Source organism: Lutjanus erythropterus, chromosome 20 (assembly GCF_056507025.1).
Source record: "Lutjanus erythropterus isolate fLutEry1 chromosome 20, fLutEry1.hap2, whole genome shotgun sequence".
Classification (NCBI taxonomy): domain Eukaryota; kingdom Metazoa; phylum Chordata; class Actinopteri; order Lutjaniformes; family Lutjanidae; genus Lutjanus; species Lutjanus erythropterus.
In genome coordinates, this window is record NC_139336.1 from 31,686,768 (window position 1) to 31,714,168 (window position 27,401).

A 27,401-nucleotide genomic window follows, 5' to 3' on the forward strand; every position below is an offset into this window, starting at 1 on the left:
CTCGTTTGTTTGAGTGGAGGTGGTGCGTTTTAGGGCTGAATCATTCTGAAAAAACATCTAATTGGAATTACTGCAATTGGAATATGATTTGCAATATTGTAGGGGATCATTTTTTTACATCATTATTCCCATTTTTATTGAACAGCGCATTAAAACGATTATGGTGTGATTTTGCGGGGAGCGTACCAAACAGAGATGTTTTCATAAGTCTGCAGAATATGTATGTGTGTAAATATTTAATTTAAAATGTCGTTTTGACACACGTTTAGCTTTTAACAAATATTGGGACTCCTGCTGATTGAAAATTGCATGCCATATTATTTAGATTAATTGTTCAGCATTACTGCATTTCGGCTTATCGAAGCTGAAATATTTGAAATTTGAAATTGAAATTTGAAATATTTCAGTCCACTGCCATCCTGAAAGCCACAACACTAGTGTGGGTAAAAGTGCTTTAAATATGAAGCTCAGTATTATGAAAACAAAGTCAAGCAAAAAGATCTTAATTAAAGCTACAAGCTAAATAATAATTATTAGATAATTATCAGTGGATGGGGGAGGGTTTTTTTTCTGAGGAGGGAAAACATCAAACTGTGGATTAATCCTGTATTTCAACCCTGACACGAGGGAAGACAGATTAATGAAATAATTACTGAATTTAATAGATGTATTATCATCTTCTTTGTCACATGCACAATAAAAAAAATTACGTTGCTGCATGTTTCCCTTAAGGGGCCTTTTGCAAAGTGCATGAATGTTTCTGAAAGCTGTTTTTGACCTAAACTGCACCTGATAATTGTTGGTAATTGTCACTTTTACTTACAAATAAGGTATTAAAGTGAACATATACTGTTGTAACACACTCTTGTAAGAACTGTATGCAGCCACAAATGTAGAGTGTGTGTGTGTGTGTGTGTGTGTGTACCTAGCTCGTCCCACAGCTGCCTGTACTTGTCAGTCATGGTGGTTCCTTGCTGCCTCCACAGCGCCAGTCTGGGGTCGCCCATGAACTGCTCTGTGATCAGTGTTAACATGCGCGCTCCGTTGGAGTCCCTCATCTTCAGCATCTCTCTCACCTGCAGAGACCGGAGGTGCATTGTGGGTGTTAAAAAGAAAAAAAAAGGGGAAAGGTCTCTGCGGCGCGACATGATTGGTGTCAGTCGTCGGTGATGACACGACTGCGTTACCTTGCTGAACAGTAAGTTGAGCTGCTTTCCCGAGCCATGGTACCCGCCCTGGGAGAGAAAGAGCTTGACCTGTTCCTGAACCTGCTCCTCGTCCAGATGCCAGCAGTTCTCATCGTCCACGCTGGCGCCCGCCGTCGGATCTGGAGCTCCTGCACCAAACAAAGGAAACCAGTCAGCAACTCATTAACAGAGCTTCATTAGACTAAACTGATGCTGATTATCAGTTATTAGATCACTACATTTAGTGGAGGAGGAGGAACTTGGATCCTTTACTTATGCAAAAGTAGCAATACCACAGTGTAGGAAAACTCTGTCCTGCACCTCATTGTCAGACAGCCTTTTCTGATGACATAACGCTGTTATACAAGTCAGATATTGCTCTCTCCAAATCCACCAGACTCCATGTGCAAAATCAGTGATTTTCCTTTGCAGCAAATCAGAGCTGCAGGTCTACCGCTGCCTTGATCTGTTAGTTAATTTGTGTTATTGTGTAACTTCTGTGTTGTAAAGAGTTGGTTCAGATTTACCAAAGTCTCACAATAACATAAACAAAACTCATGAAACAAGACTGTGGTAGACCAGCAACTCCTACATTCTGCAAGGTAAAATTAGTGGTTTGGTTGGATCAGAGAGAGCAATATTTGTCTAACATAACAACAGTTTCCTATCAGAAAAGGCCGTCTGATGGCAAGGTAAAAGCAAAGAAAACATTCTAAATATGGCATACACTTAAACTGATATAGATTTTGTAACGACTGACCCTGTGAACTCCTGTTGCTTCTCCAAACTGGGGATGTGCCGACAGACATCTACTGTAGCTAATAAGTACCTCATACAACCACACTTCAAAAAGTCTGAACTATCCCTTTAATGTCTACATGACTTTAGTGTTGCACCCAGTGAAAAAGGGGCTAATTTTTAACTTTATATAGTGCTGAGTCACTTGTGAATCAATAAACTTGATTTTATCTTAACCTTTATTTGTTGAAGTCCCTCTGAAAGGTTGTGAAGTAGAAGAATAAAGTAGCAGAAAATGAGAATACTTTTCGGGGAGGAGCAGACGTGATTTTGCCGCATCAGCATATCAGTCACATTTTGCATTAAAGCATTACTGCAGTGCTGGTTAAGCTTAAACTCTGATCAATACCATAAACTCTGCAAAGTCTGCAACAATTATCAGCCAACATGAGTAAAGAAAACATCACAGATTTTAAACACTTCTCACGTGTCACAGGGGACGATTAAATCAATCAGACTCTGGCAAAATAATTCTTCTATTTTCCACCAGTGTACATAAAAACACTGACGAGAAAAAGAGCCAAATTACAATCCAATACCTGCAAAAGTACCTGCAAAGCAAATATCCCTCCAACAGACATAATTTTCACATTTATACAGTCATCCAGCTACTCTGCACAATTAGATTTAAGTTGCTGAATCTTGTATGTATTTGCAAGAAAACTGTGCACATGTACACAAACTGGATTAACTGGATATTGCATGTATTGTAACACAAAGTGCTCCAGATTACCACAAAAAGGAGCAGAAGCAAATATTCTGCAGTAAGGCACATCCCAAAATAGCACCATGTACCACATATTCAATCATAAAGTATCAAAAAAATAACTCAGACTGTCATAAAATACTACAAATTATGCCACAGCACATAAAAATGCAGCACAACAAAAGACAAAGTATCCAAAATACCACAAACTGTAAATAAAGTTTTGTAGACAATGAATCACCCAAACTACCACAAAGATAGAGAAATAATTAGTCAAAGAATCAAAGCAAATCTAAGGACTTTATTTATTATTTTTCCTTGTCATATTTAGTAGTCAACAGAGTATTTTTAGGCCTGTAGTCACACACATCAGATGGTCAGAATATTAGGAACACCTCTGAAAATTTAATACACAACCTCATCACCAACTACCACCAACCTCAGCGCTAAAACATGTAAACTGAACATTACAGACGTCATAAAAGCCGACTTTATGGCAGAACAGTTGTGTTGTTTGCATTTCATTGTACAGGTGTACCTAATAAAGTGACCACTGAGTGTATATTTAAATAAGGATTGATATTATGTACATTGTGGTGTTTAATATTTCTGCGATTCCCAAACCAGCGACACAAAACACAACAAGATCCCTCACAAATTCTTCCTACTTCATGCATTCCTGTAATGCATTCAAGTCAAACTTGGCTTGATATAAATGTGTGTGTGTGTGTGTGTTTCCTCATGTTCTCCCTCAACACCTTGTTTTTCCTGACTCGTCTCCCAGGACGACAGCCTCCAGCTGGGCCTGCACTGCTGCGAGATGGAGGAAACCCAACACAGCTACCTGCATTTGTGTGTTGTGTGTTTGTTGGCGCCTGTGCTAAATGCATATTAAAGTGAGGAGCTCAGCCTGTTCCTCCACTGAAACCACAAATAACCGGCTTCATCAGAGCCCCTGAACTCACCGTGGACCTGGTTGATCTCGGAGTTCTGCGACAGGATTTCATCGGCCAGTTTCTGAGCGGTCGGCAGCACCTCGGTGTGATGCACGGTGATCAGGTACTGGACGAACTTCTGCAGCTGATCTCTGTTCATCTGGAATAGAGTCTCTGAGATGGGCAGGCGCAGTTTGACCTGCTCAGGCTTCCGCACTCTGTACAGCGAGAGCGCCACGACGTGGGCACAGTAGAAGATGTCCTTGTTGCCGCAGCTGCATGTTACCGCCGTGATCTTGCAGCGGTCGAAGCTGACGCTCACGTTGCAGACCAGCTCGGGCTCTGAGGATGTGGCAGGTTCCCGAACTGTGCCGCTGAGGTGAAACCCTGCAGAGAAACAGAGGAAATATTTACTGTTAACTGTCTGAGTAGATCACTGCATAGCCATGTAAAAAATGCTTGATTTAAAAGCCTGACACATGATCACTTTTTGAGTTGATATGGCAAACGTTGTCCGGTGGATAGAAAGCAATTTCAGCACCAATTTGGAGTCATGTTTTGGCTCAGTTTTTGGTCTCCACCACCAAATCCTGAGGGACATATCTGGCTCTGTAGCTGCAGAATGCTCCGCTATGTTCACCAGCTAGTTTCTAACTGTGTCCGGCTGTTGTTTGCTGCTGAGCAGGTGGTGTACAGCCGTTTAAAAGAGCTTTTTTCAGTAAAAACAGCTGCATGCTGCATCTGAAAACAGTCCTACGAAAGCATTTAGAATGAACCAAAACTCAAACAATGAGTTAAAAGTAAAAAATGCTAAAATGCTCAATAGAGCTGAAAGAAACTGCAGAGTTGGGTGGTGATTCTCTGTACGAGTGACCTGTAGTTGTTGCACACTTTTTCCACTTTTGCATCTTTTTCTGACCAATTCTGCACACAATTTTCCCATCTTTTTTTTTTTTTTTTTAATGGTTTATTTATTAGTAAAGTTGAGGCTTCAAGTAGCATACAACTGCAATTTAACATTTTTCAACAATACAAATAGAAGAAAAAATAAAGAAAAAACAAAACAAACAACAATAAAGAGAAGACAAAGGGGAAAAAACAAGGCTCTACAAGAAAAGAAGTGTACCGTACACTTTGTCTTCCCTTACAATAACAACATGAAAAAAAAACAAAACAATAATGAACAAAACAACCCCCCACCCCCCCCCCAAAAAAAAAACAAAAAAAAACTGTATTTAATGATTCTTTACACTCAGAGTAGTGTTAACCTATAAACACTGCCATATTAATAATACAAATATGAAAACTGTATTTGTGTATACACATACATATATACACACACACATTCAAACATACATATATAAAGAGAAGAAAGTCCAGTTGCAAGTAAAACTACAGTTCAATCATCACATTTAAGGTGAGGTAAAGCATCTATGAAGGCTCCCCATATCTTTCTAAACGTTGTGGGCCTTTTTCTGACATTATAGAGAATCTTCTCCGGAGTACAGTATGATGTTAATTCATTGATCCAGTGTCTTTGTGAGGGAGGGAAGTCAGATTTCCAGTTTACTAAAATACATTTTTTCCCAGCAGTACTAGCGAATAAAATGAAGTGCTTGACAGAGTTGTATAGTTTCATTTGATTCAAATCTCCAAGGATCCAAATTTGTGGATCTAGTGGAATAGTATTTTGTATAATATCTGAGGTAGTTTTAATAATATATTTCCAAAACTCTGCAATCACTGGGCAGTGCCAGATCATATGTAAAAGATCTGCATTTGTAAACTTGCATTTCTGACACACAGGTGATATGGTATTATTAAATGTGTGCAGCTTAACAGGTGTATAGTATGTTCTGTGCAAGATGTTGAATTGAATTAATCTGTGCTTGGTTGAAGTTAATAATGTTTGAGCTTGTTCTAAAAGCTTATTCCAATCAGCATCATCATATGAACAATTTAGGTCCATTTCCCATTTGTGTTTCGTGAGAGATTTTCCATTTTCAGGACAATTATTATTGAGGATATTATAAATAACTGACGTTAGACCTCTGGTTGATGTACGTAAGGTGTTAAATAACTGTTTCTCCAATGGAGTCTCCTCCAGAATGTCAGGGAATCTATCAGGTGAATTTGCTTTGACCCAGTGTCTAATTTGCAAGTATTTAAACAAATTGTGTTGAGGCAAGTTAAATTTTTGGGACAGTTGCTGAAAACTCGAGAATATACCTTCTGTGTACAAGTCCCCGACTATTTTGATGCCTCTATCCACCCAGCTTTTGAGTGTGCTATCTGCTATGGGCTTTGGAATATATGGATTGTTCCATAGCGGAGTGTTCTTCAATAGTGACCCTTTCAAACCAAGACTAAGATGGGCCTCCTGCCATGCAGCAAACGTGTTTTGTATGATTTTGTTTTTGGTGATTATACTCAGGTTACTTTTATTGCCTATGAAGGGAACTACTTTCAATGGGGTTGTTAGTAGTTCTTGTTTTTCTATTGATATCCATCTGCTTTCATCGTCTTCTGAATGTAGCCAGGTCCATATGCTTCTAAATTGTGCTGCAAGGTAATATTTTCGGAAATTAGGAAGATTTAATCCACCCTTTGAAAATGGCCGCTGTAGAGTAGTAATTTTCACCCTCGGTGGTTTCTTGTGCCACACAAATGATGACAGAACCTTGTTTAGATCTTTAAAAAATTTTACAGGGACCTTAAAGGGGATGCAGTGAAAAAAGTATATATATTTAGGCACAATATTCATTTTTATTGTGTTTATTCTTCCAATTAAAGACAAGGGTAAGTCCATCCACCTTTTAAGGTCAAGTTTGGTTTGTTCCATTAATTTAATGTAGTTTTCTGTGTATGTTTTATCAAATGATTTTCCAACCCAGATTCCCAAATACTTAATTCCATTAAGAGACCATTTCAGAGGTGATGTGATTTGCTTAATTTGGGTATCATGCACATTAAATGGCAATATTTCACTTTTAGTAAAGTTAAGCTTATAGCCTGATGATGTACTGTATTCTTTCAAACATTCTAGAACTAATGGAAATGAGGTTAATGGGTCCATAATATACATCAGAAGGTCATCCGCGTATAATGATATCTTGTGTTCGGCATCACCAAGTTTAATTCCTGCAATTTTAGGATTAGATCTAATTGCGCAGGCCAGGGGTTCAATGGCCAAATTGAAAAGCAAGGGTGAAGCTGGACATCCTTGCCTACAGCCTCTTGAAAGAGAGATGCAATCAGACAAAACACCATTAGTTAGAATCCTGGCTTTCGGAGCATTGAAGATTGTTTTAATGTATTTGATAAAGGTATTTCCAAAGTTCATTGCTTCAAGAGTCTCAAGTAAGAAGGTAGGTTCAATTCTGTCAAATGCTTTAAATGCATCCATTGAAATTATTAACATAGGATTATCTTGTTTCTGAGCTGCGTCAATAATATGAAATAATCGGCGCACGTTATCAGAGCCTTGTCTGCCCCTGACAAATCCTGTTTGGTCTGCATGGATAAGTTTTGGGATAACTTTCTCAAGTCTGGTCGCTATCAGTTTGGCTAAGATTTTATAGTCTGCATTCAATAAGCTTAATGGCCTGTAAGAGTCACATTTTTGTTTATCTTTACCTGGTTTAGGGAGCAATATTATAGTTGCCATTTCAAGCGAACTTGGCAGCTGTTGATTAGTTAGTGATTCTATGATCATGTTTGTAAGCGGGGAAGCCAATTTATTGAGGAATACTTTGTAGTATTCTACAGGAAAACCATCGGGGCCAGGTGATTTATTATTTTGTAACAAGTTTACTGCTTCACAAACCTCAGCAACAGTTATATCAGCATCTAGTAATTTTTGGTTCTCAGCATTTAATTTGGGCATTTTTAGTTTGTGTAAAAATTTCTTTGCTTCCGTACTGTCAGAATTAATATCAGATTGATACAGAGTTTCATAGAATATTTTAAATCTCCTGTTAATATCTGTGGGGTTGTTGATAAGTTCCCCCTCCTCTGATTGAATTTCCTGGATGAATTTATCAGTTTCTTGTTTCTTGATTTGCCATGCAAGTAATTTACTCGTCTTCTCTCCAAATTCGTAGTAATGGTACCTTGTCCTTGCCATTGCTGCTTCGGCTTTGTTAGAGCAAAGATTGTTGTATACAAGACGTTTCTGGGTTAGTGTATTGAGGGTTTCTTGATTTTTAGTTCTGCAATGTAATTGTTCACTCTCTCGAATTTCTTTCTCGAGTTTAATCAACATTTTCTTTTTTTCTTTAACTTTATGTGAACAGTAAGACAAAATATGACCTCTCATATATGCTTTGAGAGATTCCCAGATAACTGAGTGTGATGCAGAATTCAAGTTAGTCTCTAAAAAAATATCAATGTGGCTATTCATGAAGCTAACGAATTCTGGGTCTTTCAATAAATAGGGCTGAAATCTCCACATGCGTTGGGGATTTTGTATGGTGTCAGTCTCCAAAGACAACATAATGGGGTTATGGTCTGACAATGTAGCTGCAAGGTAAGAGCAATTTTTAACCATTGTTAGCATATTCTTGGAGACTAAGAACATGTCTATTCTAGAATATGAATTATGTACACTAGAGTAAAAAGAGAAGTCCCTGTGATTAGGATGAAGTTTACGCCATATCTCACATAATCCCAAATCTTTTAGTGCTTGAATAATGATTGTAGCTGATTTAGTTAATGACAATGGCTTGGATGACGTACGGTCCATAGAGGGGTCCAGAACCAAGTTAAAGTCACCACCAATGATACACAGACCCTCAATAACGCCTAATTTCATCACTAGATTATTGAAAAAAGTTGGATCATCATAGTTTGGTCCATACACATTAATGAGAGTTATTTTATTGTTATTCAGTGTGCCATTTACTATTAAAAGCCTGCCATTTTTATCTTTATCTATGTCATTCAATTGAAAATTCAAATTTTTATTTATCAATAGGGCTACTCCTCTTGCTTTGGAGGTGAAAGACGAGTATAATATATTGCCAACCCAGCCTGTGCGCAGTTTTAGATGTTCTATATCAGATAGATGTGTTTCTTGAATAAAAGCAATGTCCACATTTTGCCTCCTAAGGTAGGATAGTATTTTCTTTCTCTTGATTGGGGAGTTTATGCCTTTAACATTCCATGAAATACATTTTAACTGATACATCGGTTAAGAGATATTTAAGAAATTTGACCAAAGAAATGAGATATTTTGCTGTTTCTGGACTTCTTATCATAAGTGCAAAGAGAGAAAGAATCATAGGCAAAAAAACAGAACCCTAAAAAACCCTGAACATTAACCCCTCTTTTAACATACTGTAACAAAAACACTGAGTATGTTATCATCTACCTACTCTAATGAACTCCACAGCTGCTTTCAGCTGTTGTAAACAAATTACTACAGATCCGTGTTGAACAGGAATATAACTGAAAAATTATAAAAAATAAATAAATAAATGAATAAATAAATAAAGCAGAGTAATGGATATATACATACAAATCTACCGCTTTGCGTGATGCAAAGTCTGTGTTGTGACTAGCTTGATAAAACAATGAGAAAAGTAAATAGATTGACAGCCCTTACTAAAGTATGGCGTGGTATGAATACTGGTGTCCGTGACAGTATAACATTCACAAACTAGAAGAACTGATAAAGAATATTAAGTAGATTTGTAAAGTCCCAAATAAATAAAAGAGAAGAAAACTTAAAGAGAATGCTATCTAGAGCATTTAGGCACCGTTAATTATTCATTTTTAGCTTGGTGTAGAGTAAAGAGAAAGCATTCGGTGGGTGCAGTGTCACTGTTAGTACTTTCTGACACTTCAAATGTCATTACTCACTTCTCTAATTCCGTGAGAAAACTTTGGACGTCGGCTGGCGAAGAGAAAAATCTAACAGATCCTTGGTGCCGGATCCTTAGTTTAGCCGGGTAAAACAGGGCATAGTCAATGTTTTTCTCCCGGAGTTTCTTTTTCACTGTGCTGAATTCTTCTCTTTTGCGCTGCAACTCGGCGCTGTAATCCGGGTAAAAGGATATCTTCTTGTTGTCCAGAAGAATATCACCCTTTTCCCGTGCAAGACGGAGGACCTTTTCCTTATGGCTGAAGTTAAGGAACTTTGCAATGATGGGTCGTGGCCTGTCTGAAACTTTCCCAACGCGGTGAGCTCTTTCGACCACAACGGGGGATGCAAAGTTGTCTCCGCCAAGGAGTTTCGGTATGAGCTGCTCCAGGAACCCCGCTGCGTCCCGTCCTTCCGTCTTCTCCGGTATGTTGATAATCCTCACGTTGGACCTTCTGCTACGGTTTTCGAGGTCATCGGCTTTTTCTTTCAGGACAGCCAGTTGTTTTTCCATTTTCTCCATGCGGCTGCAATATTCATTAATATTGTCTTCGTTAGCGCCAACTCGTGTCTCCAGCTCTTGGACTTGTTCAGATAATGTAGAGAGGGAGTTTTCAATTTTGGTTAATGATGTTTGTATGTCCGTCGTCTTTTTGTCGATGTGTTTAAGCAGGTCTTCTTTGCTATCATGAATAGCTTTCAGTAAACTGTCATGTGCTTCTTGTCCGTCCGCCATGCTAGCGCTGTTAGCTTGGCGGTCGTCGGGGCTTGTATCACTGTAACTGGCTTGTTTGCGATATTTTTTACTCCTGAGGTTTGCCATGCACTGCTGGGTAGAGTAGCCGGATACTATAGTAACGTTGATAGACAATAAATGGTCAGGATAAAAGCAGTTGTAAGAGTTCAACTTTGGGAGCTCACGAATGCGCGTCCATACCTGTCGACGCCCCCTTGTGTCTCCCACAATTTTCCCATCTTAACGCAACATTAAACCAGATACTTCCTGCCACTATGGTTCAATCTACGTTTGATCCGGTCAGGAAAGTGTTGGCAGGGTGAAGAAATAAAAAAAAAAAGACACAAAGAACATGAGAGGAGAGAAAGACGGATGAATGAAGGGACGGGGAGGCGAGCGCAAAGACCCAAATATTCTCATTTCCTTTTCATTTCCCTTCCACAACAGCTCCGGTGCTTACCTTCCCCCTGAACACCTCCACCCTCTGACAGACTGACGGGATCATTTCACCACTGGCAGAGACCCACTATTGTACAGTGAACCTATGGCCCTCTCTAAACCTAAACCCTATAGGTCTCTGCGTGTGTTTCAGGAGGATAAACGCAGACGGAGGCGTAGATTTCATCGTGGACGTGACCTTGGAGTTGTTTCTTGAACTGATATTTCTCAAAGGTTTAGGTGTCAGAGCCTCTGACAGGAAAATAAACGCTGATGCAAATGGTTTCTGATTAGAAGAGGAGGATTTTTTTCCTTTTCTTTTTTTTTAACCACACTTACTTGACCAGGGTGTCACTTTCCGTTCGAACAAAAACCCATCATGACTAATACAGATGTGAAAACACAGCAGCTGCAGCATGTGGGAACTACAGAGAGTTTGAATGTTGTGTGAGAACAGATGAGACAGAGCGGATGGACACGTTTTGGCTAAAGATGACGCTGCAGAAAATACTTTATGACTGTGATGACGAGAAGTTGACTGACTATCTGACGCGGCGTGTTCGCGCTGATAACAGATGGTGTCAGATGCAAACAGCAGGAGTTTATCATGTGTGTTAGAACAAACATTCTCTCTGCTGAATGTTCGGTTTCAGTTTCACTAGTTGTTTATATATAATAACATCCAGTGGTTGTAGACGTACTCTGAACTTTTACTTCGGTAAAAGCAGCAAAACCACAGCAGCTAACGATTTTCATGATTGATAAATCTGCCAATTATTTCCACAAAAAATCCATTAGTTCTTTAGTCTATAAGATGTCAAAAACTTGTGAAATATAATCATCACAGTTTCCCAAGTTGGTATTTGCGTGTATTTTGTCCAATATGCACCCATAGATTCACCTTTTTTATAAAACAGAAAATAATGCACGTTTTATTTGTTAGCTTTATGGCTAGCATGTAGCATGTTCTGAGGTATGATCTTACATTTGCATGTGAATGTCTTTAACATCTGTACGTGTGCGCATGTTTTCTATATTCTCGATGTTTGTATATTTTTGTGTATTTTGCATTGACTTTTATTGGCTGATATATCAATATTGGATTTTTTTTACTCCTCAATATCGGTAACAGCATTGGCCACAAAAATCCAGTATTGTTTGTCTAAATGATGAAGAAAAGCTGCAAATCTTTACATTAAAAAGCTACAAAAATCTCTGAAATGATTAATCAGTCATCAAAATAACGACAATTAATCATCTTTCAATAAATGAATCAAATAATTTAACAATGGTTCCAGCTCTAGTTAAAAGCAAAAGTCATTAATTAGAAAAAAAATTAAGTAAAAGTGCAAAAATATTAACATCAGAATATACTTTACATACCAACATTAGAAATTATACAGAGTGGCCCATTTCAGGATAATATATATTACATTACTGGATTGTAATCTCACCCCAGGTTCAATAAAGTCCTACCGATATAAAAATATCATCATTTATTTGTTGATCATATTTTTATTGCATGTTTTTATTATTTATTTCTTTACGTTATTTATTATTTTTATTATTATTATTAATCTGGGGAATCCAGAAAGATATCTGTGGAGTAAAAAATACAATATTTGCCTCTGAATTGTAGTGGAGTAGAAGTATAGAATGGAAATACTCCAGTAAAGTACAAGTACCTCAAATGTGTACTAGAATAAATGTAGTTCTACACAACTCTGAAGGTTTGACAGAAGTATTTTGACAAATACAACATTTATTTTTGTCTAACAAGTGGAGATCCAGACCCGGCGCAGCGTGATGTTCCTCCTCTTGCATCATGTTCTCATGAGAACCGAGAAACACGCAGCGCGGCCGACTGTGAGACCGATGAAGCCGTGATGCCAGACAGTGACAGATGACAGACAACATTATTAGATGGTAGTTTGAAGCAAAGAAAATTGAAACTGCTCCATCAAAAAAAAACAAAAAAAACAACCATCAGTCAAATCCTGTCTGCGGAGGGTTTATATCAACCGGGAGGAAAAAAAAAAAAAAAAAAAAAAACTCTCCTGCAGATTCAGATTCTGTCCTCTTAGAAACCAGAACAGATTCTCTGCTTCTTATCAAACCACTGCACAGAATCATTAAAATATGTTTCATGTAATTGTCATACTATAAAGAAAAGTTCTGTTAACATATTAAAGCCTTTGGAAGTTTTGTTGAACAGCAGCCAAAGTGCAAAAAAGTTCTGGTTTGGAGTAAAAAAAAAAAAAAAGTGTTCTGAAATGAGGATTTTATTGCTAAAAGGTTGAACTTTTGATCCGTATGAAGAAGAAATTAGTCCTTTATTTATTTAAAAGTCATGTAGTCTTTAATGTTTATTATCAGTGTTACCGTGTGGATTAGAAGTGAATCCAGTGGAGGAGTTTGAAAATGTTCTGGTAACTTAATGCATCCCTGTATTTCCTGTCGAATGCTGTGTCCGATGATGTGTTCTTCCACCAACTGGTTTTGTTTCTGGTTTGCAGCCTCTTGTTCTTCTTCTCTCTTTATTACACAGCCATGCTTCACATAAGGGTTGGGAGGGTTAACTAATCAGAAATCCAGGTATCACAATATTAAAGTGATGTAACTTGATTACTTGCCAGTACTTTTAAAATACCTCAAAATGATTAATCCATTAATTAATCTCATCACAATCTTGAAACTTGAAAAAGTTGTGGAGCACACAGACTTATGTCTTTCCTTTAAGGATTATTTCCATTATTGATTAATCTGGTGATCCTTCAATTAATCAATTAGTTGTCTATAAAAAATAATGGAAAAAAAAAAGCCCAGAATGACGTCCTCAAATGTCTTATTTTGCCCACAACCCAAAGATGTTCAGTTTACTGTCAGAGAGGAGTAAAGAAACCAGAAAATATTCACATTTAAGAAGCTGAAATATGAGAATTTTCACTTTTTTTAAAAATAAAAAATGAGTCAAAACGATTAAGCGATTATCATGCAAATCAATTTAATAGTCGATCATTGCAGCTCTAAGTGTTTTCTGTTCGTTCTTAGGTTTAGTTTGTCTGGCTGTTCCTTCCTTTCTTGTGCTCAATTGACTGATTGATTAATTGATTTAAAGATGATAGAAAACGGTGAAATTTCCACCCAGTGAAGCATTTTTCACCAGAGGTCATGATGATGAAGTGGCAAATTGTAATCCTACTAATAATCCACTTTTTTTTTCCTTTCTTTTTTTTTTTTTTTTTTTTTACTAAATATGTCTGTAATCTGATTACGTCTTTTTTTTTTTTTATCTGTAACTGTAAAGGAATACAGTCACCTATTTTGTATCTAGATTACATAATCTCATTACATGTAATCTGTTACTCCCCAAACCTGATTAACACAGCCTACACTACCAACTTCTGACGAATCTACACTGTTTGTCGTCTTCTTTTATTTGCTCCGAACCAGTTGAGGGAAACGCGCCTTATTTTTTTCCGGCATCATTTCAAAAGTTTGCTTTTTGATTAGATGTCAAAAGGCTCATATCTACACTTTCACCTGTTAAATCAAAGTTATTTTTAGGCTTGGGCGTTATCTATTTTTTCACACTTTCAAACCCTCATGACATTTCATCAGGGTAAACAGTTTCAGAAGGTATTTAAGTGAAAAAACAAGTTGGTGACAGGAGTCATTATAACGTATATGACAGACTAGCTCACCATGTTTGTGTCTAAGATGTAATTAGCCGTCGTAGACAAGCCATTTAAATACTTATTACCAACAGATTAATGCATACAAAGGAACTAAGCATCCTTATTCCATAGATTATTGCTAAAAGATGTGATGACACTCGTTGCCACGGATACCAGCACATCATCTGGCTGCATGGAGACGACTTCTAGATATATCATGTGGCTAATAGACTGTCTTCATAGCTGGAAGGAGTCATGTCAAACTAAAGTTATATATGGCAATATTTTCATCATTCCATATCTAGTTACATCTAATTTATTCAGAAACGTCAAGCAAATTATTTCTTTTCTTCCTCCATTGTAATTCATCTGTTAGTTAAGTTCCCTATTATACTAAATCAGTTTCATTTTATGTTTTCAATCAACTGAAAATCATACCACCGGGATGTTTAAACACCCTGGTACACCGTAACACCCTGCAAGTGTTGCACTGAAACCTGTGATCAGTTAGATTTTGTGATACCAGAGATTCATCTATGAGAAAAAAAGACTTAAAAAGTAGCTACGGGGCTGCACAGACAACAGTTTCTGCTACATCAGCTATCAATGTTTGCAGCCCTATCTATAGTTCTTAAATGGCTTCTCATGTTATCAGAGCTGCATCACATTTTGCAATAACAGCTGACAAAATGCTGCACATGAGCATGGTAAAAAAAAAATACTTATGATGTGGTATTTTTTAATGACTCTGTGCACAAAATACTAACAGCGCTATTTGTGCTGGAACATTATCTGGTAGATTTGATTTCCACTTTGCTGAAATGTTCTCATGCATGTGACACACACCACATAGCTGACACATATCAGGCCTGCTGGGTGGAAGAAGGCTGTAAACAGAGTAGGTGTTTGTGTGCATATGTGGTGGAGCTGTGCGATAGCGAGCGGAGTGAAAAACAAAAGAGGAGGCAGGACTGTGAGACACTATCTGAGAGTGAAACTTTTGTAGAAATAGAGAAAAGGATGCATCAGGCCTTAGTGCTGCTTTTCCTGCTGAGCAGAAATACAAAAACACACTGGATCACACTCACCACCAACTCCACATCCTGTCTTTTAAACACACACAGACAGAAGTGTGTGTGTGTGTGTGTGTGTGGTGCTCTCCATTTACGCAGCCCTGCCCCAGTCATGCCTGGCCCACAGCTGAACTACTGACGTAACAGAAACAGAGAGAGTGACTCGAGGAGGAGGAGGAGGAGGAGGAGACCGCTGTGCTGCTGGAAAAATCGGTATGCCCTCAGCTGAGTGTGTGAGTGTGTGTGCACATGCAGGAGTGTATGCTTGGCGGCGAGCCAAAGCCCTGAGCTCAGCATTCTGTAATGCACTTCCTCTCTCTGTGTCTGCGCTTCACAGCTTGCATAATACAGCGCTGTGCACTGCATAGCAACCAAACTTAACTCCTTCACTCCCAACGAAGCACAATAACAAGGATTCTGCAAGTTTAATTTAAAACTTTTAAAGACTTTTCAGGTCCACACAAGATTAAATTTCATATCTTGACATGCTGGTAGCCACTACGCCTGCTCACAGACACGGCTAGCCTTGCACGTTCCAAAAATTCAAAAATATTCTGTTACTGTGCCCCACATACCTGGAATCTGCTCCCAAATGATGTCCTCGTTAACACCACTGACACAATTCAAGGGTTCAATTGCTAATTCTTTTGACTGTAGTCATTTTACATGTTTCAATTGCATTTACGTATGTATTTGTCTTGCTGCAAATGCATGCATCTTAATAAGTTTTTTCTGATGATCTAAATAAATAAATGATGATGATCTCTTCATTGATCATACCAGCCAAAGTATGAAAACATTATCTTTAATATTATATCACATTTCTTCAGTACGTCTCACCAGTATATAATAATAATTCCTCATGATATAATTAGTTAAATTAAATATTTTTTGGAAATTTTAATTTTCTTGTCAAAAGTTAATGAAGATTATTATCACTCTAAAGTTTGAACCAGAGGACAGTTAGCTTAGCTTAGCTTAGCTTAGCATAAAGACAGGAAGCCCCAATAAAACAACGGACTGTTGATTTTACTGTTCATTTTTTGTACATAAACTGGGTATAATGTCTTAATCAGTGAGCGTTAGAGGCAGATTTAGTTAGCTTTGGACAGAGCCAGGCTAGCTGTTAGCTGCTAGCTGGCTTCATCTAACACCCTACAAGGAGATGGATACGTTTCCCAAAATATCAAACTATTTCATTAAATGTTGTAGCAGTGAAGTTTGCTAAGTTTAGCTAGGCTAACATTATCCACCATAAACTTTAACATCAAGTTTTTAACTCTGCAAAAAAGATAATAAGAGTATTTCCTGGACCTGGATTAGTAGCAGAACATGGATGGATGTAACAACTGAAAGTGACAAAACATTGAAGATACAAAATTATTGTATCAATAAGATTACTCGCTATGGCAGGCAAGATATTTGTTAATTAAATTTTAAGGCCTCTTGGAAAGCCTTAATCAGGTTTTTTAAGACCTGCAGAAACCCACAATACACTCGCCTGGAAACCGAGCTTTAACACTTCATTCCCAATTAAGCCCGAGGTAGTCGAGTTAAGCCGTCTCTATAGGATTCAGAGAGGAGGATGTCTCGGTGAGGAGGGGAATAAACAGGGTGTATGGGGGGGGGGGGGGGTTTGTGGTTGAAAACAAGGCCAGGACGTTAGCCTGTGAAAGAGCAGCAGCTCAGCTCCCTGCAGAGTTCAGCCTGAGGAGACCTTCATGCCAGAAGCTGTGCGCAACATCGCCCGGTGAAACTGCAGCCACAGGGGGTCATTCTCAGCTATGTGGCCAAAGCCTTCATTTGACCGGACCCTCGGCACACAAAGGCCACACAGACCAACCCCCCTCCTTCCCCAACTCCATTACACACATGCATACACACCAGTCAGCCATTCAGCCTCCACAGCGGGCCAGTCAGGCGTAAGTGAGAGCTTCTCAGCCAAGGTGTGCTTTGTACGAGTGTGTGAGTGTGTGTGTGTGTGTGTGTGTGTGTGTGTGTGTGTGTGTGTGTGTGTGTGTGTGTGCTGCTGATGACAATGGGGAACCTAATCTCTCACCCTGTGGAGATGTAGAAGCACCTCTGGGGCTGTAGGAAGGAGAAGTAAACAACCAATCAATACTGATGGTGCACTGAGTACCATCTGTCCTTAATGACTGGTTCAGATCAGCTTCCCATTACACTAACTGGAGTTTATGGTGTAGCTGCTAATGCTAACTTATTCTAGCTTAGGTATCATCAAAAGAGACAGCACTGATTGGATCATCCATCGCCATGGGAACTGATCATGTAAAATGCTGCTCCCATTTCCAGGGATGGAAACATTTACAGACAACAACTTGGCAAGTCCGGTACCAAGGTTTTTGCAAACTTTCCGGGTTGGTGCTCAAGATATGAAGGGGTCTTCATGTGAATTTTCCCAACCAGGAACTCAATTTTTTAATTATTCCAACACCATGTGCATAAAAAGCTCAGCATAGGGGATAGCCATGTAATGCTAACCATTAGCTATCAATACCAAGCTTTGGATGTCTGCACATGTAGTAAAAGAAACACACAATAGTTCCTTATTTAAGCAATTCTTAAACCAAAGAAACAAAAAGGATTGGCTTAAATGGTGTCTTTATCTGCTCTAAAGTAAACTGCAAATGTTAGCATGGCTGGCTAACTAGCTTACTACCTATAGTAGTGAATAAATCCAGCTTTATTTCCTAGAATAAGCAGCATTAGCTCCATTATTTTGTAGGGTTATAGATTAAAAACAGGCCCTGCTCACAACTAGCACATCAACTGTGTAGAAGCTAGTACTGGATGCTAATATATCAGTAGGCTAACTTCAGTGGCTCTGACCTGATATTTATCAGATGTTGGGTCTGCAAGTTTTCTAACCACTTGTTTGAACTGTCAAAGTAGGCCAGATATAGTAACAATGTTGTCTCTTTATTTACAAAATCAACTAGTGTGGATGCTAATTTTTGCTAGCTTTAGCTTCAGTGTTGTAGCACACGAATGGAGCCTTTATGTGCATATTTAAGACCATTTCAATATGATTTTCATTTTATTTAATAACCAAATCAGCTTAAAAAATACATAGAGTTAACTGAAGACTGCCTTTTCAAATAACTCATGGAGCTAACATTAGCTTAAATAGCTAGCTGGCTTCAGCTGTGACAGTTGTGGGTTCAGCAGGTAAAACTGACAAAATGAGAAGCTTATTTTGGCCACTTCTGCCTGAATGTATATATATATATGTATATATATATATATGTATATATATATATATATATATATATATATATATATATATATATATATATATATATATATATATATATATATATATAAATACTATAATATCTGAGCTAAATCTGTCCAGGTCAACTGGGTTCAACTGGGTTCAACTGGGTTCAACCAGGTTCGAGAGCCAGCAGCTAACAAGGTAATGTGTCGAGGGCAAGGGGGGTAGAAGTGTGTGTGTGTTTGTGTGTGTGTGTGTCTGGGGGATGCACCTCCATGCACACTCAAAATGAGGTCAATGAGGATTTGAGTTAACTGGGTCAATCTGTGTCCCTCTTAAGTAATCGCCAGCAGCTCCTTACAGTATGAACATGCTAATCAATGCTCTCTTTGCACACACACACACACACACACACACACACACACACACACACACACACACACACACACACACACACACACACACACACGCCAGTGACCATAAATATTCCTGTCACTGATTATTTTTTAAAATAATTCAGCTCATTTTCTGCTTCTTCCTCCAATCTAATCTCCTGCGTTTGAACCAGAACTCTAGAAATAACAAACCGCGCTGAAATACTGCAGGGAGGAAGGAGTCCTCCTCGACCGAGCGGACTGAAATTCCTCAGCTCTGTCAGAAAAACAAGAGGCTGCCTTTACAACGCACCAGAAAATTACAAACGGTCTCGTCACTCAGACAAGAAAACGGCTCCTCCTGCGGACACCACTGAAGCCGCTGTTTTATGGCGTCCATTTCGCCGTCCAATAAAAATGGGACCTTGGCTGAAATTTGTGTCTAATTGCTGCCGTCCAGGCTCCAATGAGGGCTGTCTGGACGAGCAGCAGGACGAGACTGGAAACTCTTTGAAAAGAGCCACTGCATTAAAACAACGAGTCTGACAATGAGTAGAAAAACCTCTCTGGATTTTAACCATTTACATCGGTATCAGCATATGTTAAGCAATAAGTGCTTATATGAAAACGTTTTTTTTTTTTTTTTTTTACAGAACATAATGTAGATTTTTTTTTGTTTGTTTTATAGGCAGGATATTGTGCACATTGAATTGCAATTGATTTACGTTTGACTCTTTCATGTTGCTAGAAGTTAACTTTTAGGAAGTGAGAGGCACTTTAAAGTTGGGGACATTTACAAATTGCTGAAGATGCATAAGGAGATGCCTATAAAAAGCTTCAGGGTGTGTCTTTGCAGAGGTCAGATGTTAACACAATCACAAAAACAGAAAGCCTGCAACAAATCTAACCTTCATGAAGGTTATAATGTTCTGTATAAACTAAAATAGACTGTTATACCATTTCCCCCCTGTGTATATCAATGAGTTTAAGCCATGACATCCTCTCTACTCAACCCCCATGGCTTGATTCTTGATTCTTTCCAGGGTAATAAAATCCACGATATCAGATTGGTGCATAGACCAAAGTACTCACCAGTACCTGATCAAGCAATTTAAATTGATCAGAGGAGTTTCTGATAGAGATATTGGAAAAACAGCCCCAGTTTGTTGTGTGGTAACCACCTAAAAGCAAGGAATAATGAAGGTTTTCAGCACATGGACACTGTTTGAGATGGACCTAATAACCTTTCTCATGCCAGCTGAATCTCCACAAACTAGTTAACACACAGTAAGCTTGCAGCTTTCAGGGGCCCCTGGAGTTCTGGGGGCCCCCCCCGGGGAAATTACCCTTGGTGATTCAGCCTTGGCTTTAACGGACTGCTGAAACAAACAGATACAGAACATACATGTGACCACGCTGTGTAGACACATGGATTAACTGACAGCAGAACAGACAGAGGCCCCCGTCGTGTTCTCACAGCAGGTACAGTCGTATGTGTGCATGTGCAGAACGACATGTCATGTTGAGAATGGACTGACTTTGAGTTCAAATTCGGCTCTAATTTTAGAATAACTAAGAGAACAGTTCACATTCAGTTCCTCCGTGGAGGATCATGGTCAGACAAACAGCGTTTTTGACGTCAGTATGTCTCTGCTAAGACAAATAACGGCCATCGGAGGTTTCACAACAAGCTTCTAAAGGGACAGAGGAGGATTTTCCAGCCCCTGTCTTTCCCCCCCATTTAAAAGCATTTGTTTGAGTGCTGTCTGTTCCCGATGTGCTCGCTGAAAGTCATTTGTTTAGCCTCTGAGGACCATCAGCAGGCCAGCCAGCGCCTCTCCTCTCCAAATGCATTTGTTCCCACTCCTGAGATCCAGCGCGGTCTCCACAGAGATCCTCACAGAGCCGCGCTGCTGCTGCTAATGAGCACAGGAATCCCATACAGACAGAAATAAAATCAAATAAAAGCTTTTAGTGTTTGCTTACATGTTGGTCTGATTGTACTTTATTAAAATGTTGTTTTCCAAGATGTGAGCAGCGTTTGCTCCTGATGTGGATATTCTCTGAATCATGAAAGGAATAGTTTGGATATTTTAGGACATTTCTTGCTGAGAGCTTAATGAAAACATTAATACAAAGGTCCGACAGTAAGCTGAATATATCGGCTATCTATCATCTATATTTTGAACTGTCCCAAGCATTTCCACAAAAAATGAATAGGTTCAACCAAAAAGTTGGTTACAAGCTGGTTACCAGAAACATGAACACAAGTGGTTCAAGAACCAGAGCTAATTTGATGGGAAACGGTTCATTGCAAACTTGGTGCTCACATACATCTCCTTGCTGAAACTTCTGGCGGAGACATGCGCAAATATATCTGCAATCGCCGGTTGGTGGGCTGACAGCGGTCAGTTGCAAAATTTTATCTTTAATCCTATTGTCCAATCCTATTTGATGCCACTTTCATGTTTGTACATTCAACATACAGCTAAAACAAGAGACCCCTGTTTCCAGTCTTTATGCTAAGCTAAGCTAACTATCTCTTGGTTCCAGCTTCATATTTAATGGACAGGCATGAGAGTGGTGCTAATCTTATTATTGAGCTCTTGGCAAGAAAGTAAATATTGCCCAAAATGTTGAACTACTCCTTTAAATAGCAACAAGACTGTGATTAATTGAAGATTAAATTGTGTTAAAGAGCCTTTGATATCTCTGATGGCATTACCGGGGGTTGGAAAAAAAAAAAAAGATGAAAGTAGACTCAAACCACTAAATTATTAACATGATGTCTTTGATCACATACAGACAAAAATAACCAGAAAGCTAAAGCAGAAAACACTGAAGCAAAAACAGGAAAAACTCAATGTGGGAACAGGCACCACATCAGTGAAGCAGGCCAACTAAAGGCCGATGGGAGGAGGGCGTTCAGAGCGCTGTGGAACTCTGTGGGAACAAACAGCGTTGGGGAAACATCGGGCCTCTGAGTGAAGTTAACTCAGAGGAACCTCGGTGTTGCTTCTGCTCCTGTGAGAGCGTGCGGTGGTGGTGCAACTTCCAGCTGCTTCTGCATTTAGTTTTCCTTTTAATGTCACCATTTCCCTCCACTGGATCAGCGCTCACCATCTCCTGAGATTATGCAGTCTCCGCTCGGCCACAGTCTCGCCGAGACAATGGAGCAGTAATACAGATTTTGCACCGGTGGGTATGAGTTGACACATTTTCAGCCAGCAGGTGAGTCACATATCTCAGATGTCAGAGCGTCTGCGAATGCACAAATAATAAGTTCCGGCTTGCAACTGTTATTTCTATGAAACTGGAAACTGGAATGTAGAAAATGTACCTCTAAGACTTGTATTTTTAGTATTTGCTGTCTAGAGTATACTTTGGAAAAGGCAGCATCTTATACCCTTCTTTTCAGAGGAGCTGTCCTGGTTTGACTCTGTTTGACTTGGTATGTCAGACCAGCACAGCAGGGATTTTATCTCTATTATAAGGTATGTCTTTTAACTAAATATGACAGCTCATCTTGAGTAGAGTTTTCACACAACGGAGCCTATAAATTCTTCACAATAAAAGCTCATTGTTATTATTATGAAACAACAAAATCAGTAAATACTTGGTTGTCATCAGAAGTAACTTAACACGACTATTATCAGCTGAAAGCGAACATGAAACAATGAAACAGAGCAGATACCTGAAAGTACAAACAGCGACGCAGGAGAGAATCTTAACTTGTGACAACATAGTAACATTAACATATTAGAAGCTGAAGTAGTACAAAGTAGTGAGAGCTGAACACACTGAACATACATGCTTTTAAAAACGACACGAGTTGAGTGTCGCAAGACACGCTTGTTTGAGGGGAAGAAGGGGGGAACATCTTGGGTTGCCAGAAGTCAGTGAGACATTTTGGCCCATTCTGCGTGACTTGACACAGTGCAGTGTGTTACAGGGGGTGACGGAAAGAGAAATCAGGTGGTACAGTTTGACTCGGCACAGCCAAAAGTGACAATGGAAAAGCCCCATTAAAGCAGCTATAATCAGCATTGATATAATAACAATATATTTAATGTGAAAACAGTAAGGATTAGAATGAGAAATGGCTTCGGTTGAGAACCGGTTTGAAATTGTCCGATCCAGTGGAAAAGCATGCTTGTGAGCTGATCAATTTCCTTTATTGATGCCACCATGTTTTCTCATAGTTGTGTATTTAAGGGATAATCAATGAGTAGGTGTGCATTAAACAGTCTGAAGACACATCATGGAGGCGAAGAACCACCCGACATGACCTCAAACCATTTACCTCCAAGCTGATTATCCCACCTATACCACGGTCATTTGCCAACAATGTGAAATGAAAGCATTCACAGATTTTTTTTTTTTTTTTGGTTAAAGTTTTGTACTCAAAATTGAAAGTTGTGAATCAAAAGCTTACCGTTGTCATGACAACAAATAATTCTAGTCTGTTTTACAGCCAAACTCAGCTAGTTTGCTGGAGTTGATAACGAGTAACACTGTTTCCTAACTAGAAGCAATGCAAGCAAACAACTGTTCACATGTGCGAGTGCTGCCAGCCAATCAGAAAAGAGTATTCACCCAGACCTGATACAGTCAATAGTCAGAGTCGTGGTGTAGAGAAAGAAACGGTCAAAAGCATGGCTTCATTTCACAAAGAAAGACGACAACAGAGCTGGATGTAATGTCTGTAAAACCATCCTTTCAAGTAAGGCAGGAATCACGAGTGATACGATCAAACATCTCTCTTATGCAACGTGTGCTTAAATTCCAGGAACGCCATGTATCGGCACTGTAGACACTCTACGCACGAGGGCCGCTGCTTCTCACCCAAGCAGGACATCTATTACCAAGGGTAAACATCCACAGAGACAGGCTGTCTTTGACTAAGAAAACATTAATGAAAACAAATGCTGTTCAAATATTGTCTTGTCCAACTCTTTCATCCATCCATCCATCTCAGATGATGGCAGACAGACTGTTGCTACAGCTACAGCCAGATCAGCCCCAAGCTTTTGCACACCTGAGTCACATGCCTGTTTCTCCACACATAATCAGACTCAGGTAACAAAACAGCTGCACTGACACTGAAAACATGTGTTGGACTTCTTTTCTTCCACACAGATTGGACCGATAAGCACAATCAACAATGGCACTGGTGTTACGGGTGTCACAAAACTTCTTTTTTCAGCATACTATTGTTAGACTATTGAGCCTTTTTGTAAAGATTAATATGATATCAAGGGTGATGTAACGGCCAGTAAGGTGTGCTGTGTTATCTTTGAAGTGTCTTTTTCTTCGGACATGTGATGGACACCATTTTGATCGATCAATCAAGCTCATTTTGATATAATATTGAACTTATAACACTCCTAACTGACATCAGTCGAATCTTAGCAGTTCTCGTTCCCAGAAAACAATACAGTGATGAACTTGCGGGGAATTATCAACTGAATCTGCCGCTGAACTCGGCTTTGAAGAGCTTTACAGCGAGTTTCAGCTCATTCTTTATCTGTTCAGCCACGACTTTACTGTTCTTACCAAACAGTCAACAGACACATTTAGAGACAAGCTGGTGAACTTAGAAGAGCTTTTAACTTTTAAGAGACAGATATTTCCCTCAGGAGGTGGTGGAGACCAAAAACAGAGCTAAAAGAGAGTGAAGATTGGACTTACATTCATCAGGTGGACACAAACATGAATTTAAATGAATGCTAATGTTGCTCCACAACTGCTAGATGTGTAAAAAAAAAAAAAGCAGCTGTTTTCTCACAAGTTTTCCATATAAACTTAAAAGACAAGAAACGTCTGTGCTTTTGGTCCCTAAGTAGCCAAAAAAATCAATTACTGCAGGTTTAAATACACAAACACCACTATGGACGACTGTATCGTTCCATAAAAGCCATGAAATATGACACATGATACAAATAACTAAAACACAAAACACAACAAACATGATGAAAAACCCTGCAGGATACAATTAAAGTCCAGTCTGTTGTTCTGCATCTGTCCAAACACAAACACACCTGCTGCACGCGGCTGCACAAACTAACAAGAGCTTGTCTTTATGATGAGTACCAGTGTGACCTTTGACCTCTGAACTGACAGCAGTTGCTTCCTTGAGATCACAAACAACCTCACAACACATGAGAGTGGGTGCGGTGGTGAAAATGCCGTTATAGCAGCCTGTAGGGACGATGGCAGATAGCAGAAAATTCAAATCGTGGTCATCGACATCATCGGCATCAAACACAAAAACAACGCAAAGCATCAAAATGTTTTCACGTGTCTTTTTTTAAATTTATTTTTGAAACATTTTGTAGCCTCGTAACCCAAAGAGCATAACTGAAGTGAAGCCACACATGCGCCTGAGGGGTAAAAATGACTTTACAGCAGTTGTGGTATTAAAAACCAAACAGATCTAACCGGGCCAACCCTTTCCAGTAAGTCTATTTTCATATCTGCACATTCACACACTGTATTTGCATATGTATTAAAGTGAGAGCAGAAATGTTACAAAGTGAGAACCAAAAGGTGACACTTGGTTCATGTTGTTGAATTAGAGTAAAGATGAGTCAGAACGTCTCACTGAATTACTAAACCCTGTGATCTCTGCCTCAGATGTTATTTCAATTAGAGACTGAACACTGAATTTTTAGGGCCGATACACATATTTGGAGGTTAAAAAAATTCCAGTTTTGATATATGTAACGGATAATGTACAGTGAGCAGGTGGTTATTGGGCAACAAATCATCAAAGGATGATGCAAGATCCCGCTTATCACATGGTTATTAACACAAAATATTATTTTAAAATGGATTTATGGCTTTATTTCACAGCAGTGACCTGCTCACTGTATACTATCCTGCTTCTTACATGGTCAGTTACCAAAAAAAATCAATAATATGGCACAAAATATTAATTTTAAAATCATTTTAGTGATTTAATTCTTCGCAAATTAAGTTGTGTTGGAAGATTAATTTGTCTGACAATTAAGTTACAGTTAGCTCTTAAGGGCCGTGATTATTTTTATGATCGATTAATTGTCTTACTATATAGTTTAGTCTATAAAACATCATCCAATGTCTTGATTTGTCCAACTAACAGTCCAAAATTAGGACTCTGTACAGAATAGTTTGAAGCTTTGTTCAGTCACATTTGAAAAACAATCTAAGAACGCCTTTAATTACATTTATGTTGACGAGTTATACTCATTAAAGAAAGCTGACTCAATTAAAAAAGGCTAAGTGATTTAATCTGATGAATCTCTTGAATCAAATTGGAGATTTGGTGGGTTTTTTTGGATGATGGTGTCATAAAATATGATGCCAGACATCCAAAGCTTTGAAAATCTCACTATGTGCTGCAAACCCCCCCAAAATATTCAACTGACTGTGTATAAGATTAAGAAAAGTGGTGAATTCTCACATTTTAGAAGCTGGAGCCATAAAGCATTTAAAGCTTAATAAATTACTTAAATGCTTAATCCAAATAAGCTGAATTAATCAGCTTTTTAAATGATCAATTAATCTCTGTAATCATGATCTGAGTTTACTGTGAAATATCCTGGTTTGGGCTTCAGAACTTCCCACAACTCCAGATATGTTTAAAGTCAGATTTTGCTTTACTCAAATGATCAACAATCAAATCAAGCGTGTTTGTATCTGCTGCAGAGCTGCAAAATTAACTAATCAATCTGTTAGTTGTCAACTATTTAATTAATTACTTTCATTTTGATAATCGATTAATCATTTTGAGAGATTTTTTTGAAGAAAAATGTCAGAATTCTCTCTTTTCAGCTTCTTAAATGTGAGTATTTTCTGGTTTCTTTAGTCGTCTCTGACAGTAAACTGAACATTTTATGGTTTGTGGATAAAACAGGACATTTGTGGACGACATCTTGCGCAACATTTTCACCACTTTCTGACATCTTTTGGAACGAACAACCAATCGATTGATCGAGAAAACGATCGACAGATTAATCTTTGATAAAAAAGGTTGTTACTTGCAGCCCCTGTCTGCTGTCTCTGCTGTATACACACATCTGTGTGTGTTGAACAACTAGCTCAGCAACATTATCTGGGCTTGTCTTTGTCTGCCTGTGGAGCAGCCGTTTAACTGTCAGCGTGACGTCATAACGGCGTGCCTGCAAGAGGAAGCAGGAATACTTTCCTACAGCGTCACAGAGGAGGAGGGGCCCCTCGCTGTCAAAACAGGATGCAGGTCACGCCGTATCATGGCAGGGCATCAATCAGACCAGAAGCCTGATGTATATTTTGGGTTTTTAACAGATGGTACAACCTGCTCGACTTCTCCTGGGAAGAACTGCTGCGTGTGGACGAGCAGGTGTGACCAGCCTG

The 27,401-nt window shown here is 38.8% G+C and overlaps 1 protein-coding gene across 1 annotated transcript in view; it reads right to left on the minus strand.

The window, feature by feature from the left end:
- LOC146308729 (zinc finger SWIM domain-containing protein 6-like) overlaps window positions 1–27,401 on the minus strand; it is a 64,033-nt gene that overhangs the window by 17,009 nt on the left and 19,623 nt on the right. The window contains exons 2-4 of the mRNA XM_084745782.1: window positions 3,657–4,013; window positions 1,188–1,336; window positions 926–1,076 (exon numbers count right to left, since the gene is read on the minus strand). Of these exons, the coding sequence (XP_084601908.1) occupies window positions 926–1,076; window positions 1,188–1,336; window positions 3,657–4,013 (657 nt within the window). The remainder of the gene's footprint in view (window positions 1–925; window positions 1,077–1,187; window positions 1,337–3,656; window positions 4,014–27,401) is intronic.